Raw genomic sequence first — 13,068 nt, 5'->3', positions numbered from 1 at the left:
CAGGGAAAACAAGGCTCAGGCTTTGGTGCCTTTTCCTGGTCTATATTCACCACTTTCCTGGACAAGCAATCAAGAAAGGCAGTGGAAAGAGATATGCAGGGCCTTTGGGCTTTCCGGCTGTTCCATCCTCTCAATATTCCAAGCAGAACAATTTTTTTTTATCCTCACCCGAGGACACTTTTCCATTTTTTGTTCAGATAGAGTGGGAGAGAGAGAGAGGAAGAGAGAAAGAGAGAGAGAGACATCGACGTGAAAGGGACACATCGAGTGGCTGCCACCCACACAACCCAACCAGGGCCGGGGTCAAACTGCAACCGAGGTACGTGCCCTTAGCGGGAACCAAACCCGAGTCTCTGGACCGCAGGCCGACGCTCTAACCGCTGAGCCAAACCGGCCAGGGCGCAGAACAAATTTTTTGTTTTTTTTCTTCCAGAGAAATTTTTTAAAAGCAAAAAATAAGAAAAAAGACCTGGGACATTCTTCGATACATACAAAGATGCTTCACGATGACAAGGGCCTGCAGACCTGTCCTCCTGGGTCCCTAGACTGACCACTAGGGACGAAGGTTACTCGTGTCCAAGCAGTCGTGTGGACACTTGGTTTTCAGATATAGTGTACAGTAGTGGCCACGTTGCCTGCTGCCTCCCCCGGGCACCTGCTGCCCACTGGTCAGGCTGGAGGAGACCCGGTGGGCAAGCAGAGATGGGTGGTTCCCCAGGGGCAGCTGTGTGTGGCAGGGGCGGCAGGGAGCTACTGTCAGCTCGTCCCCCTGCTCTGAGAGGCCTGCTGCTGGGACCTGCAGCCTTCTCTGGAGGGCGGGCGGGCAGGGGAGCCCTCAGGTCTGTCCGCAGGAGGGACTTTGTTCTCTATCGCTCCGCACCCCCCAGGCCCGGGCTCTAAGGCAGGGCTGTAGCCTCATCTGCCCGGGAAGAAGCCAGGGACCCTCAGAGCGCAACCCTTCACACCGGGGCACTCTGGGCTGCAGGCACCTCCAGGCCAGTGTCCAGCTCTTTTCTGGGGCCACAGGGCTCCTGGGTGAGTCCCCAGACTGAAGTCAGGCGCCCGGGGCTGATGGGAATCAGACTCAGGAAGCCCCCCTCTGACTGGCTGGCACTGCTGTGGGTCTAGCAGCCACCAGCTTGAGGAAGTTCTTTCTTCAGGGGTTTCCCATGCTGGCAGCCGCCTTGCCAGTTCAAACTGGATTTTTCCTGCTGCCCTTTCCTCGGCGGCCTAGCTGGGCACAGGGTCTCTCCTAATGAGGGTTTGGTGCCAAGACCTGGGCAGCTCCATCCCGCTGGGTCCCAGCTGGTTCAGGCCTGCCCCAGGCAATGGGCAGCTTCCCAGCTCCACCCAGGGCCAGGGCACCTGGGGCTGCCCTGCGTCCCTGCAGCCCCTGACCCACCTTGGGCTCCCCCACTCAAAACTCAGGTCTCACATACAGGGACTCACTAACCCGCATTTGTTCGCTGTGGGTTTTACTATTAATAAAAAGACCAGCCTGACAGGACCCAGGGTCCCTGGACTTTTGTTTCCAGGCTCAGGACATTGACAGGGGGTTGACAAGGCAGCCTGGGGAGGGCAGGGGGCCCTCCTGCAGGGCTTCCAAGGCTGCCCCCCGCTCAGACCCTCTCTGAGGCTGCTGGGGATGCACCTCACGTTGCCTCCTTCCGGAGGCCTCTCTCTGTCCCATTTCCTGGGGCCTCATTAATTCCTCCCCACCTCACCCCGTGAGAAAGCAGGTCTGTGCTGAATCTGGCCCAAGCCCAGAGCAGGGTCTGAGCACGCCACTGGTTGGTTGGGGAGGCAGGGGGCAGAGTGGGTAGGGGCCATGCCCTGTCCCCACCTTCATCTCGGGGAAAGAGGCAGGGGCCCTCTATCACCATCATGTCCCAGTTCCCTCTCCACCTTCCAGGAACCCAGGGGCCATGGAGATCACAACATAAAACACGGTTGGTCTTATGTAGAATATTTATAAAAGGGGACTGCCAGGCAGCCCCTCCACCCTGCCCCAGGCTGGCCGCTGGGGTCTCCGCTCCAGGGCAGAGACACTCTGGGTCCCAGACTCTCGCTTCTCCCAGCAGTGGGGTGTGAGCTACAGCACAGGCTCAGGGCGGGGGGAGGCCCAGCCTCCCCAGGACTGGTGAAGGTGCATGGCAGGGGTCCCTTGTCCCTCAAAAGAACCTGCGGGCTCCAGGAATAAGGTGGAGGTCTGCTCCTGGTGGAGGGGATTGGAGAAGGGACAAGATTGTCCAAGGACTGGAGCCCAAGAGCCTGGGAGGGGCCTCGGGGACAGAAGGCAGGAAGGCAAGGGGCCGAAGGAGAGGGGCCTCAGGGTGCAGACGGGCTCAGCAGCAAGGTGGGGGGATGGCTGCAAGCCCGGGCTCCAGCTCTGAGTGTCCCCGCGGGCTGCGTGAGCCCTGTGTGTGCCTCTGTGCAAGCAGGAAAAGGGGCTTGGGTGAGACCTGAGGCAATAGGAGGGGAGCAGGGGTGCAGCCCACCCTGCTCCCAGCTCAGGAAGGCCCTGCAGCCAGAGCCCAGCAGCCCAGCCGGGTAGTGGCCCAAGGGCCTTGGTCCTGGCTCCTTAAAAAAAAAAAACAACTTCCACAGAGAGGACGTAGGGCAGGGCCAAACACTATCGTGTTAACCAGGTCTTTCTCCTACCCCTGACTGGCCACTGGGTGTGAGTAGGGGCTGAAGAGTCTGGGCAGGGGCAGTAGGATGAGCAAACAGAACGGAGGGGGTTGTCCTAGTGGTTTCCTCCATGCCGGCTGGTCCCCGAGACCCAGTCAATGATGATGAAGCTCAAGCTCATGGTCATCAGCAAGAAGCCAAGCACAGCGAAACAAAGGGCCTGTGGGGTCAGAAGTCAGGGTCAAGACTGCGGCCAGAGCAGTCCCCTCAGCTTCATACCCATCCACAGACCTCCAGGCCCCTCGCACCAGGACTTTGGGGGTGGACTTCGCAGGCTCCTTCTCCGTGGGCATGATGCGGAAGTAGAAGACGGCAGGGAAGATGAAGATGAGGCACGGGGCGGATGTAGCACCTGTAAAACACAAGCCATACCCACCAAGCGCTCGTGGCCACCTGTTGGCTAAGCTTTGGGGTTGGACACAATGAGATCAAACGTTCTTTGTTGGAGGAGACTTCACTTGAAAGCTCGGTGGGATTCAAGAGAGCACACCAGCCCCTCGCCTGTTGTCCACGCACTGGCGTGAAAGGCTAGTGCTGCTGGTGTCGGAAGAATCTGCCAGGGAAGGAAGCTAGCAAAGAGGAAAGACGAGCGACGCGATAAAGACAGAGACTGGAGGATCTTGGGCTCCTGGATATAGCTATTCCTGAAGGCTTTTCTATTATTTGAGTCAATACATTCCTTTCTGCTCAATTCATTAAAAATTTAAAAATTATATTTTTTCTTTATTTACTTTAGAGAGAGTGGGAAGGAGAGAAAGAGAGAGAGAGAGATAGAAACATCGATGAGAGAACATTGATTGGCCTGCTCCTGCACGCCCCCCAACTGGGGATTGGGCCCACAACCTGGGCATGTGCCTTGACCGGGAATTGAACCAGCGACCTCTTGGTGCACGGGTCGATGCTCAACCAGTGAGCTACACCAACCGGGCTCTTCTCAATCCATTTTGAGTTGGATTTTGGATATATACAAGCAAGAGTCCTGTCTATGACATCTATGATACTCAGCTCAGGCCTGTGTGTCCCTGCAGAGTTGGGGTAGGGAGTCAGTCTCCTGAGCTGGGATACCCAAAAGAGGTCTCAGAATCGCTGATCTTCTAGCTCAGAGCTCCAACTTGTTGGGACAGTAGGCAGAGCGCCTACCCTGTAGTACCATGGTCCTGGGGCTGAATCAAGGCTCCCCACTTACCAGCTGTATGGCTCTGCTCCCCCCTTTATCACTCTGAACTTCAGTTTCCTCGTCTGCGAGAGGAGGAGCCTCCGTGGAGGCCCTGGCTCTGCCACATGCCCCAGTCAGGGGAACTGACTCAATGGTGCTGAGCCCTCAAAAGGAGTGAGAATAGCCCATCCGGTGTGGCTCAACAGTTAAGTGTCAACCCATGCACCCAGAGGTCACTGGTTCGATTCCCGGTCAGGGCACATGCCCAGGTTGTGGGCCTGATCCCCAGTGGGGGGCGTGCAGGAGGCGGCCAGTTGATGTTCTCTCTCATCGATGATTCTATCTCTCTCTCCCTCTCCCTTCCTCTCTCTCTGAAAATCAATAAAAAGCCCTGGCTGGTTTTGCTCAGCGGTTAGAGTGTCGGCCTGCGGTCCAGAGAGACCCGGGTTCGGTTCCTGCTAAGGGCATGTACCTCGGTTGCAGTTTGTCCCTGGCCCTGGTTGGGTCGTGCGGGTGACAGCCACTCGATGTATCCCTTTCATGTCTATGTTTCTCTCTCTCTTCCTCTCTCTCCCTCCCACTCTATGGGAGTCCTCGAAAAAATGTCCTCTGGTGAGGATAAAAAAAGAAAAAAAATCAATAAAGAAAAAAAAGGCGTTTAGTACAAAATCGCAAAATCTCAGGTAGGAGGCCATGCTGTGCACGTGACCAGCAGCCATCACTTAAATGTAGGGTGTGAGCTCTGGAATCTGCCAGGATTTGCAGCAGAGACATTCTCTGGGGCAGTACTCTGCTGGCCAGACCCTCACCGATGATCCCGAAGATGCCCAGGATGTTGGGGGCGAAGATGACCAGCAGGTTGATACAGGTGAGCAGGCCAGTGGCAATGAGCGCGTGCCGCAGCCAGCTGAACTCCTGGTTCTGAAACAGCATCTGCTGGATGGCTCGGCGCACCTAGGGTCGGGGTCATCAACCTGTCAGCCCCATCAGTCCCGTCCCCATTGGTCTAGCCACCCAGTCACCCCGCCCCCCGCGCACGGGCTCACCGGAAACAGAACGATGGGCACCGTGAGGGTGACTGCAGTGAGCACGGCCACGCGCACACACAGGATCAGCACGTCAAAGGTGTCCACCTTGCTGTAGGTGTGCAGCAGCTCCGACTCCACCCCGTCTGTGGCAGGCAGAGAGGGTGGTCAGCAGGCGGCCCAGGCGGGGTTGGGCTCTGGGCCGGGATCCACCCTGGCACTGTGGGGAGTTGTCCAGCGCTTCGCCCCCAGCCTGGCCCCTGCGTCCGCCCGAAGTCCAGCCATACCGTAGAAGGTGAGGTAGCCGAAGAGGGCAGCCAGGAAGTACATGACGTACATGACAGCGATGGACAGGTTGGAGATACGTTGCATCTTCCTCTTGGAGGGACTGCGGGGCAGGGGAGGGACTTGGTGCCAAGCTGGCCACACTGGGAGATCCCTGCGTGCCCTGGGGTCTTTCTGGCATCACACCCTCACCATGTGCAGCAAGTCGTCACCCACAGCAGCCATGAGATCTTTGACGAAATGACTTGGCTCCTGTCACTCCCCCCTTGTAGGACCACATCCATTCTCCCTGTTCCCCAACCAGCTCGGGCAGCCCCGCCCCCTCTCCCAGCTAAGGAACCTACTCCTTGAGCTCTGTATAGATGGGCAGAACCTCGGGGTGGCAGACAAAGGCGAAGGCCATGATGGGGATGGTGTATGCTGTCTGGAGGAACATGGAGACTGTGTCAGGGCAGCCCCCCCTCTCCCCGGGCCCCTGCCCCACCCCTGGGCCTGTTAGAACCTGTATGTTGAGTGTGAAGTAGTTTGGGGTGCAGAAGGCTGGGACGACACTGTCCCCAAGGAGCGTTGTCTCCTCCTTGACAACCTCCACAAGGCTAAAGTTGCTTGTGATGTTGGCGAGGTTGGAGGGCAGTGGGCAGGGCACCTGGAACTTTTTGTAGATGACCTGGCAGGGGTGGGTGTGAGAGTATCAGGCCTGGGGAGTCGCTCTGAAGTGGCATCTAGGTCAGGGCCGGAGGAGCTGCCCTCTGACAGAGAGCCCCTAAGAGACCTGCCTCCTCCCCCTAACGGAGGACCCCCTAGGAGACCGGCCCCCTCCCTTGCCCAGCGGAGGGTAACTCACTGCAACTAGGAAGAACACCATGCAGCTGAGAGAGAAGCCGCTGGAGTAGCCCAGGTAGCCTGCAAAGTTGGGGTGGGGGGCTGTGAGGCTGGGGATCCCCTCGGGTACATCCTTCCAACATCCCCTTTCAAGGCCCTGGCCCTGTCACACTCACCAAGCTGCCGCATCAATGCCAGGGGCAGAATGATGGTGACAGAGACCAGAATCACCAGGTAGTTCCCATTCATGTACCAGTCCCTGCAGGACGGGAGTGGGGAGCCGGGATCAGAGCCTACGCAGCCCCAGTCAGGGTCACCAGTGGTGCCACTGAGTAACCTCCACAGAATACTGGTCCACAGCTCTGAGCCTCCCTGCCCCCATCTGCCAAGTGGGCAGACCCTCAGCACTCCCTGGGTGAGGTGAGGGCTAAGGCACTCGGCTACTTCGGGGTAACCATTCCGATCAGCCTCTGCTGTTAATTTTCTCGGGACACAGAGGTCTGGGTCCAGCCTCCCCAAGGCCCCCAGGGAGGGGGTTTCTGGCGGTTTCCCGCCTCCCAGAGCTGCCCTCACCCTCTGCTTGCCCGGCTGTTGCCAAGGGCAGGGCCTGCTGTCTTCTCTGCCCCACTCACAAACGTGGTTGATGCCATCAGTGCTGGCTAAACTGGTGATGGGCAACTGGGACACCACGGGCTTAATTTCTTGGTGGGGCGGGGCTAGCGCTCAGGCCACAGTCAGGAATAGCAGGCGCTTAGAGCTAAGCCCTCGGCCCTCGGATCCTCCCTGCTCACCAGCTGGGCAGGGCCAGGCGGACTGCTTCCTCCCCGGCCCACATGGCTCTCCTGGGGGTTCTCCTAGGTGCTTCATGAGCCAGGGCGGACTGAGGATTAGCCCTGCTGGCAGCTCTCTGCCCCTCCCACTAGCCCAACCTGGGCTCCCAGGGCTGGGGGTGGACATGGACTGTAGACCAGGGCCTCCCACCCTCACCCAGCCCCGCCCCACCCTGGGGCTCACGAAGTTGGCTCCTCCAGGTTCAGGAAGGTCTGTATGACAAGGGGCAGCTCGGACTTGACGATGTACAGGTAGCTGGACATGGCTGTGGGGAGAGGGGTGGGCGGGCACGGTGGAACCAGCCATCCTTCCGCCCGCCCGCCCCCCGCCGTCTGCCTGTGTCTGCCCACCAGCCGCACCTCCGATGTTCTGCAGCGTGATGGCCAGGGCCGCGGCCAGCTTTCCCGGGGTCCCGAAGGCACGGTAGCCCAGCTGCTCATAGGCACGAATTCCTGTGGGCACAGGCTGTCAGGACCCAGAGTGCTCCCCCAGTCTGCCCCTCCCTTGCTACGGGCTGGTCTGAGGCTCACCCACGACCCCTGAGGACTTGAGTAGCAGGTGGATGGAGTAGCTGGAGAGCAGGGCAACAGCTGTCAACAGGAACCTGCGGGGAGGATGCGCAAGAAAAGGCCCCTGGGCTCCCCTGGCTGGCGGGAGGCGATGCGCTCTGGGCGGCCTGGGTGTGCAGGGTCTGTGACCAGGGGTCTGGACCCCCAACAGGTGCATGCTCAGCAGGCCCCAGAGGTGAACACCAGCCAGTTTGACCCAGAAGGACCATGACCCAGAAGAGAACCTGAAAGCCCACCTCTCCTTGAGTTCTTGGAAGAAACATGTTTTCCGCTTGGCTCTGGGGCACAGGCCTGGCCATGGGGGTTCGTCCACCACGTGTTAATATAGAAGGACAGACAGGCCTGTTAGGCTGGCCCCGTGCCGTCATCTCAGTGGGTTGACTGGGAAGTGAGGTATATTTGGCTGGCTGGGCTGGTTAGCCATGGTTTGGGCTGGGTGTCAGTGCCCACACACTGCCACCCGGGCCTTGGGACAAGAAAGGGATGGGTCCCGGTAGGTCATGGGCGGGGCTTGTCTGGGACGCCTGTCTGTGGAAGAGTTGCAGTCAGCACTCACAGGAAAAGGATGATGCCCGTGTTGGCCATGGCATAGGCCAGCCCCAGGATGCCACTACCCATGATGGCGTTGCTGAGGTTGAACACCGACATCCCGAATGACGTCTTCCCCTCAAACTGCAGGCACAGCACGGACGGGGGGAGGCATCAGGCAAGGAAGGCATTTCCACGTTCCCTCGCTGCCCCTCAGCCTCCCGTCACTGCCCTAGAACACCTCATTACTTCACCCCTGCCCCCACCGGTGCCCGAGCCCCCTCCGCTGCCCGGCTCACGTCAGTGAAGTGTGGCTCCTTGCTGGGCCTTTTCTGTAGGAAGCCCTCGCCCTCAACACAGCTTCGTCGGGGGCCCTCGACCCTGCAGGCACAGGCCAGGGGAGGTAGCTCAGCTGCAGCCCCTGGTGTGCACCCTGCCCTGCCCTGAGCCATGACCGGTTCCCTCCTTCGCTCACCTCTCATTTCCTGCCATGGGGGTGCTGACTGGGCGGAGCCCTTCCGAGTGTTTGCCGTTGGGTACCAGCTCCACCATCTCCATCTGCAGAGGTGCCTCCATGGCTCAAGGACCACCACAGGAACCTGGCTCTCACACCGACACACTCGGGAGTCTGCAGAGTGGATGGACCCTCAGATGATCCCCACTTGTTGGGCCCATGGCCTAGCCTCCCACAGTAAGTCTCAGCCACAGCATGCCTCTCAGGGTCATGCAGGACATACATGCCCAGGTCGTCTGCCTGTGGCCATCCTGGGACCTGCCTGTGGGGTCCTGAGGTCTCCAGGACACCCCGAGGGGCACCTCAGCCAGTACATAGCAGTACACCCCCCCACACACACACCAGCCCAGGCAAGCCCTAAGGCCTCAGTTTCCCCAGCTGTGAAGTGAGGGTCAGTTGGATGACCTAAGTTCAGAGCCCAGAGGCACCAGGACCCTGGGATGCTGTCCCAGGCCTCCAGGTCCCACTCTGGGGGTGGGCCCCGGAATGACCCCTGAGGTTGATACTGGGAGATGGCTCCCTGTGCCGGCTCTGTGTGCCAGGGGCCTCCTCGCCAACCTAGAACGGCTCAGCCCGACGGCTGGAGGCCTCGAGAAAGGGTGAGGGTTGTGGGCTCCGTTCCCAGCCGCCCGGCGGGCACTGCTGGCAGGCAGAACAAAGGACCCTCTGTGGGCTCAGCGCTGGCGCTGGGAACGGCAGGCGCAGAGCTGCCCCCTCGGAGCCAGGAGGCCTGAGCAGCGCTGGGTGGCTGGACACCTGGGCCCTGCCCGCCTGGCTGCAAAGGGCCCTCGGGGGGCCTTCCAGGAAACGGGTGCCCCAGGCCCCGTTCTCTGGGCCACACAGGCCTTACCCTCCACACTGCCCTGGCCTGAGGGCCATGTTTTCCTTCAAGCCTCTCCTCTGCTAGGGAGCCCCTCACCCCGAGGTGCCCATCTCCAGGAGCCTTTGCGCAGACCCCCCTTTGCTCAGAGCCCAGGCCAGGAGCTCAGGGCCTTGGCCAGCTGTAGAGGGGCCTGGAGCACCGGATGAGCCCCTGTCCTGTCCTCGGGGCGTGGCTCTGCTGGTCTCACAGACCAGCCCCCTGTCCTCCATCCCCCAGCCTTTCTCGCTGTCCGGACAACTCGCTGGCCTTCTCGCGTCACTGTGGGTGGGAGCCACCACCCTCTGAGCAGCAGGCACCTGGGCCCAGTGCCCTCAGGATATATAAGGACAGTCTGAAGGCCAGTCAAGCCAGCATGAGAGCTGAGGCCAGAGCAGCGACCAGGGAGTGGGCAGCACTGCTGAGCAGGTCAGCCAGACCCAGTCTTGACACCAGGGCACCTCCGCTACTTGGGGACCCGAATCCTGCACTGCGTCCTCTCCCAACTCCAGGTCCTGATGGTCTCGGGTCTGCTCTTGAACCTGGAGCACCAGGGATCTCAAACTTCGCACTAGTCTATGGGCAGGTAGGGGAGGCTAGGCTCAGGCCTCGGGCCTCGGGCCCAGTGTCCTGGAGGCAGCAGCCACACAGGACTGACCCAAGGACCACCTCCCTTTGCTCCAGACCAGAGTTGAAATCTCAGGTATGTTGGTCCTGGGGACCCCACACCTGGCACCCTTGGACCCCCTCAACCTGCCTCTCCTTCCTCTGAGGCTGGAGTCTGAACCCTTCTCTCCTCCAGCCCTGCCCACTCAGGATCATGACATGTGAATATCTCATGCCCTCTTCCCTGGACCGGAGCCTGTCTTCATGCCTCAAGCCCCACCGTCAGCACCTCTCCAAGGATCCCAGCTGGGTGTGCAGGTGCCAGCACCTGGTCCCCTGAGTCACTCCCGAGTGTCCCTTGGCCCTCAGCTGGGGTTGCCCTTGCCGGGCCGCCCACCCTGGGCGGGCAGGGAAAGGCCCTCGGAGCGTGCTGGGTCGGCAGCCTAGACAAAGCACACTTCTCTGCCTCAATACCCATCCCTAGCAGCCAGGCACTGCCCCCAGGGAGACCACAGCCCCTGGCATGGTCACGGCTCCGGGTTCCACGTCCTCAGCAGGACCTGAGCTTAGACTGTCAGGGCCTATTACTCACAACCAGTCACTGCTGGTTCTGGGGCCGGTGTGGGATCCCAGAGAGGACATGGATACCCTTCCTCAACTGGCTTTCAGTCTGGGAGTGACCAAACCCTCGAACAGCCCCCGCCATAGCTCTCGCAGCAGAGTGTGAGCCACATAGTGCTGGGCTCAAATAGGGGAGAGTGAGGCATCAAGGAAGGCTTCCTGGAGGAAGAGGTGATAGAGTCAGTTCTAATTCCAGTGGGAGTCCCCAAGGTGTAGAAATAGGCCAGAGTGATTCAAGCAGAACACAGCATGGCAAAGGCCCAGGCTGTGGCATGAGGCCGGCTGTGAGGGTGAACTGAAGGTTCCAGGACCAGAGACAAGCCTGACAAAGCCTTGAAGGAAGGTCAAGGAGTCTGCACGTCACTCTAGTGCAGGACCGGCACGTGGCCCCCTAGCCGTTCCCTGAGGCCAGAGCCCATTTTTGACACTGCCATCCTTCACCTGGGGCCTGCCACCTCCCAGGCCTCTTTCTGTCAGGGAGTCAGGGTGGACTCAGGGGATCACCCTTCCCTAAAGACAGCTGCCAGCAGACCTGATCCACTGTGGGGAAAGCCCAGAGTGGACACTAAATCCCAGGCTGACCTGCCCTGCGTCACTGGTGACCACGGGCAGAGTAATCCCCACTCAGGACCTAGTGTCTGCCTGTCTTCCAGGGTCACGTGAGGTGTGTCCAGAGCAGGGGACAGAGTGAGGAGCCTCCCTGAGGCCTCTGCCCTGGAGCAGGCCATGGGCTCTCAGAGTCAAGCCCTGGAGTGGAGAGATCACTGTGACCTTGGGTGGGTCACCAGAATGGCATCTGTCATGGGTGCAGCATGGGCTCGGGGAGTAAATCGATGGCCCAGGCCACTGCCCTGAGGCCTGTTTGTTCTGCCGGGAGATAAGGGCCCGGAGGGAGCAGGGGCCACGGGGACAGAGCAGCAGGTAACACCCGCCCACGCGCATCCCAGGGTGCAAATTCGTCAGGCGCACCTTGGCAGGTGTTGCGTTTGGCTAATTAAAGATTTCAAGGCCAGGAATCCAGGCCACCATGGGGCTACCGCGTGTGTCAGCTGCTTGGGAAGCACACCTCTCTGCTTCCCTCCCCAGTGCTCGGGGGCGGAGGTGGGTCTGTAGTGCTGAGCGGCTGCAGGGAAACATCCGCACTGTCCTTCCCTCCGTCCAGTGGCCACGAGCCTGGGTGGAGGCAGAGACCCCACAGAGCTTGCGGCCATGGCCCTCAGGCTTCTTGTGCCTGGGCTACCCTAACCTCAGCTCAGATCTCAGCGGAGAGGCTGCTGGCCTGGCTTGAGAGTCCACTGTGGTGATCCCTGGGGTCTCGGGGATGAGGGTGGCCCCCAGTTCCAGCTCTCCCATCTTTACCACTCCCCTCCTTGGCTGAGACCCGGTGCCCTTTCCAGCCTGGCACCCCTCTGCCCCCCTGCTTCTCCAGACTCCAGAGGGAATACAACCCTCCTAAGACAAACTACCAGTCAATAGGGAAACTGAATTCAGCAGACATGTCTGAATTGTATGTGTTCAAGGCACAGCCACAAGGATTGGAAACTGATCGCTGAGGTTAGGCGTCCAGTAATAGGGCATATGGGAGGGTGTTCAGAACAGAGGAAGGTCTCAGAACCCACCCCTGCCCCTCCCCCAGAACTACAACAAACTGTGACCTCAGTAAACCTTGTTCTCCATCTACTACTCCCTCATTGCCAGCAACACTGGGTGAGTGGCCGTGTGGCCAACACCTGGCTGGTGGCATGCAGGAGGGGCACATCCAGGGAGAGGCAGATGACCCAGAACATTGCTGTATTGGCCACACCAACCCCTCATCCCCTGGGCTTCTGTGTCTGGGCATCCGGAAGGTGGGGCCGGAAGGTGGACTTTCCTGTGACAGGGTGTGTTTGTTAGACACCCAACAGATGCTTAGAGTTGGACCCAGCCCCAGGCACCTAGGCCTCCTCTCTCACCCAGCCCTGGACCCTCCTTGCTCAGGCTGACCCTAGGAGAGGCTGCAGCTGGAACCTCTTGGCTCAAGATTGGAACAGAGCCAGCAGCAGCCCCCTCCCCCCCACTGCCAGCCTGCTGAGAGGGACGTGCAGCCTGAGGCCCAGCTGAGACAAAGGACAGGACATCACATGCCTGTGGCCCCCCAGGAGCAGGGAAGACCCCGAGCCAGCCAGCCCATCCTCCTCCCTGCTGACCCGGAATCCCCTGGAGGCGGCCAAATATTTGGACAGCCGGACTTCTGGCCCCAGAGAAAGCTGGAGCAGGGGCCTGGGGCAGCTCAGGACTCATTGGAGACCCCAATGGGGGGCTAAAGGCAAGGTCAGCTTGGAGGAGAGGCTCTATCCAACATCAAGAAGAAGCAGAGAGAGACAAGGGAGGGAAGAGAGAGACAGGGAGAGAAAATACACATGACATGTGTCCATCCATACTGACTCAGACAGAGGCACAAGGATCCGAGAAACACGGATGGATTGAGAGGGGCACAGAGAAAAGTACACAGAGACAGGTCGAAAGACACTCAGACAGGGAGAGAGACAAACAACCAGAGTTGGCCACTCACTCAGAGACAG

General features: G+C 59.9%; 1 protein-coding gene across 1 annotated transcript; it reads right to left on the bottom strand.

The window, feature by feature from the left end:
* Nucleotides 1-2,746: 2,746 nt before the first annotated feature.
* SLC38A3 (solute carrier family 38 member 3) lies at nucleotides 2,747-8,532 on the bottom strand. The gene is made up of 15 exons (XM_036267302.1): nucleotides 8,383-8,532; nucleotides 8,207-8,288; nucleotides 7,936-8,051; nucleotides 7,341-7,414; nucleotides 7,170-7,262; nucleotides 6,994-7,075; nucleotides 6,156-6,238; nucleotides 6,002-6,060; nucleotides 5,660-5,824; nucleotides 5,502-5,581; nucleotides 5,160-5,260; nucleotides 4,894-5,018; nucleotides 4,657-4,801; nucleotides 2,940-3,043; nucleotides 2,747-2,851 (listed from the first exon to the last, which is right to left on the bottom strand). Exons 1-15 carry the CDS (start codon nucleotides 8,481-8,483, stop codon nucleotides 2,747-2,749), a joined length of 1,515 nt encoding a protein of 504 aa, XP_036123195.1. The 5' UTR covers nucleotides 8,484-8,532.
* Nucleotides 8,533-13,068: the final 4,536 nt, after the last annotated feature.

The sequence above is a fragment of the Molossus molossus genome, unplaced genomic scaffold (genome assembly GCF_014108415.1).
Source record: "Molossus molossus isolate mMolMol1 unplaced genomic scaffold, mMolMol1.p scaffold_m16_p_18, whole genome shotgun sequence".
Classification (NCBI taxonomy): domain Eukaryota; kingdom Metazoa; phylum Chordata; class Mammalia; order Chiroptera; family Molossidae; genus Molossus; species Molossus molossus.
This window is presented reverse-complemented; position numbering and strand designations above follow the sequence as displayed.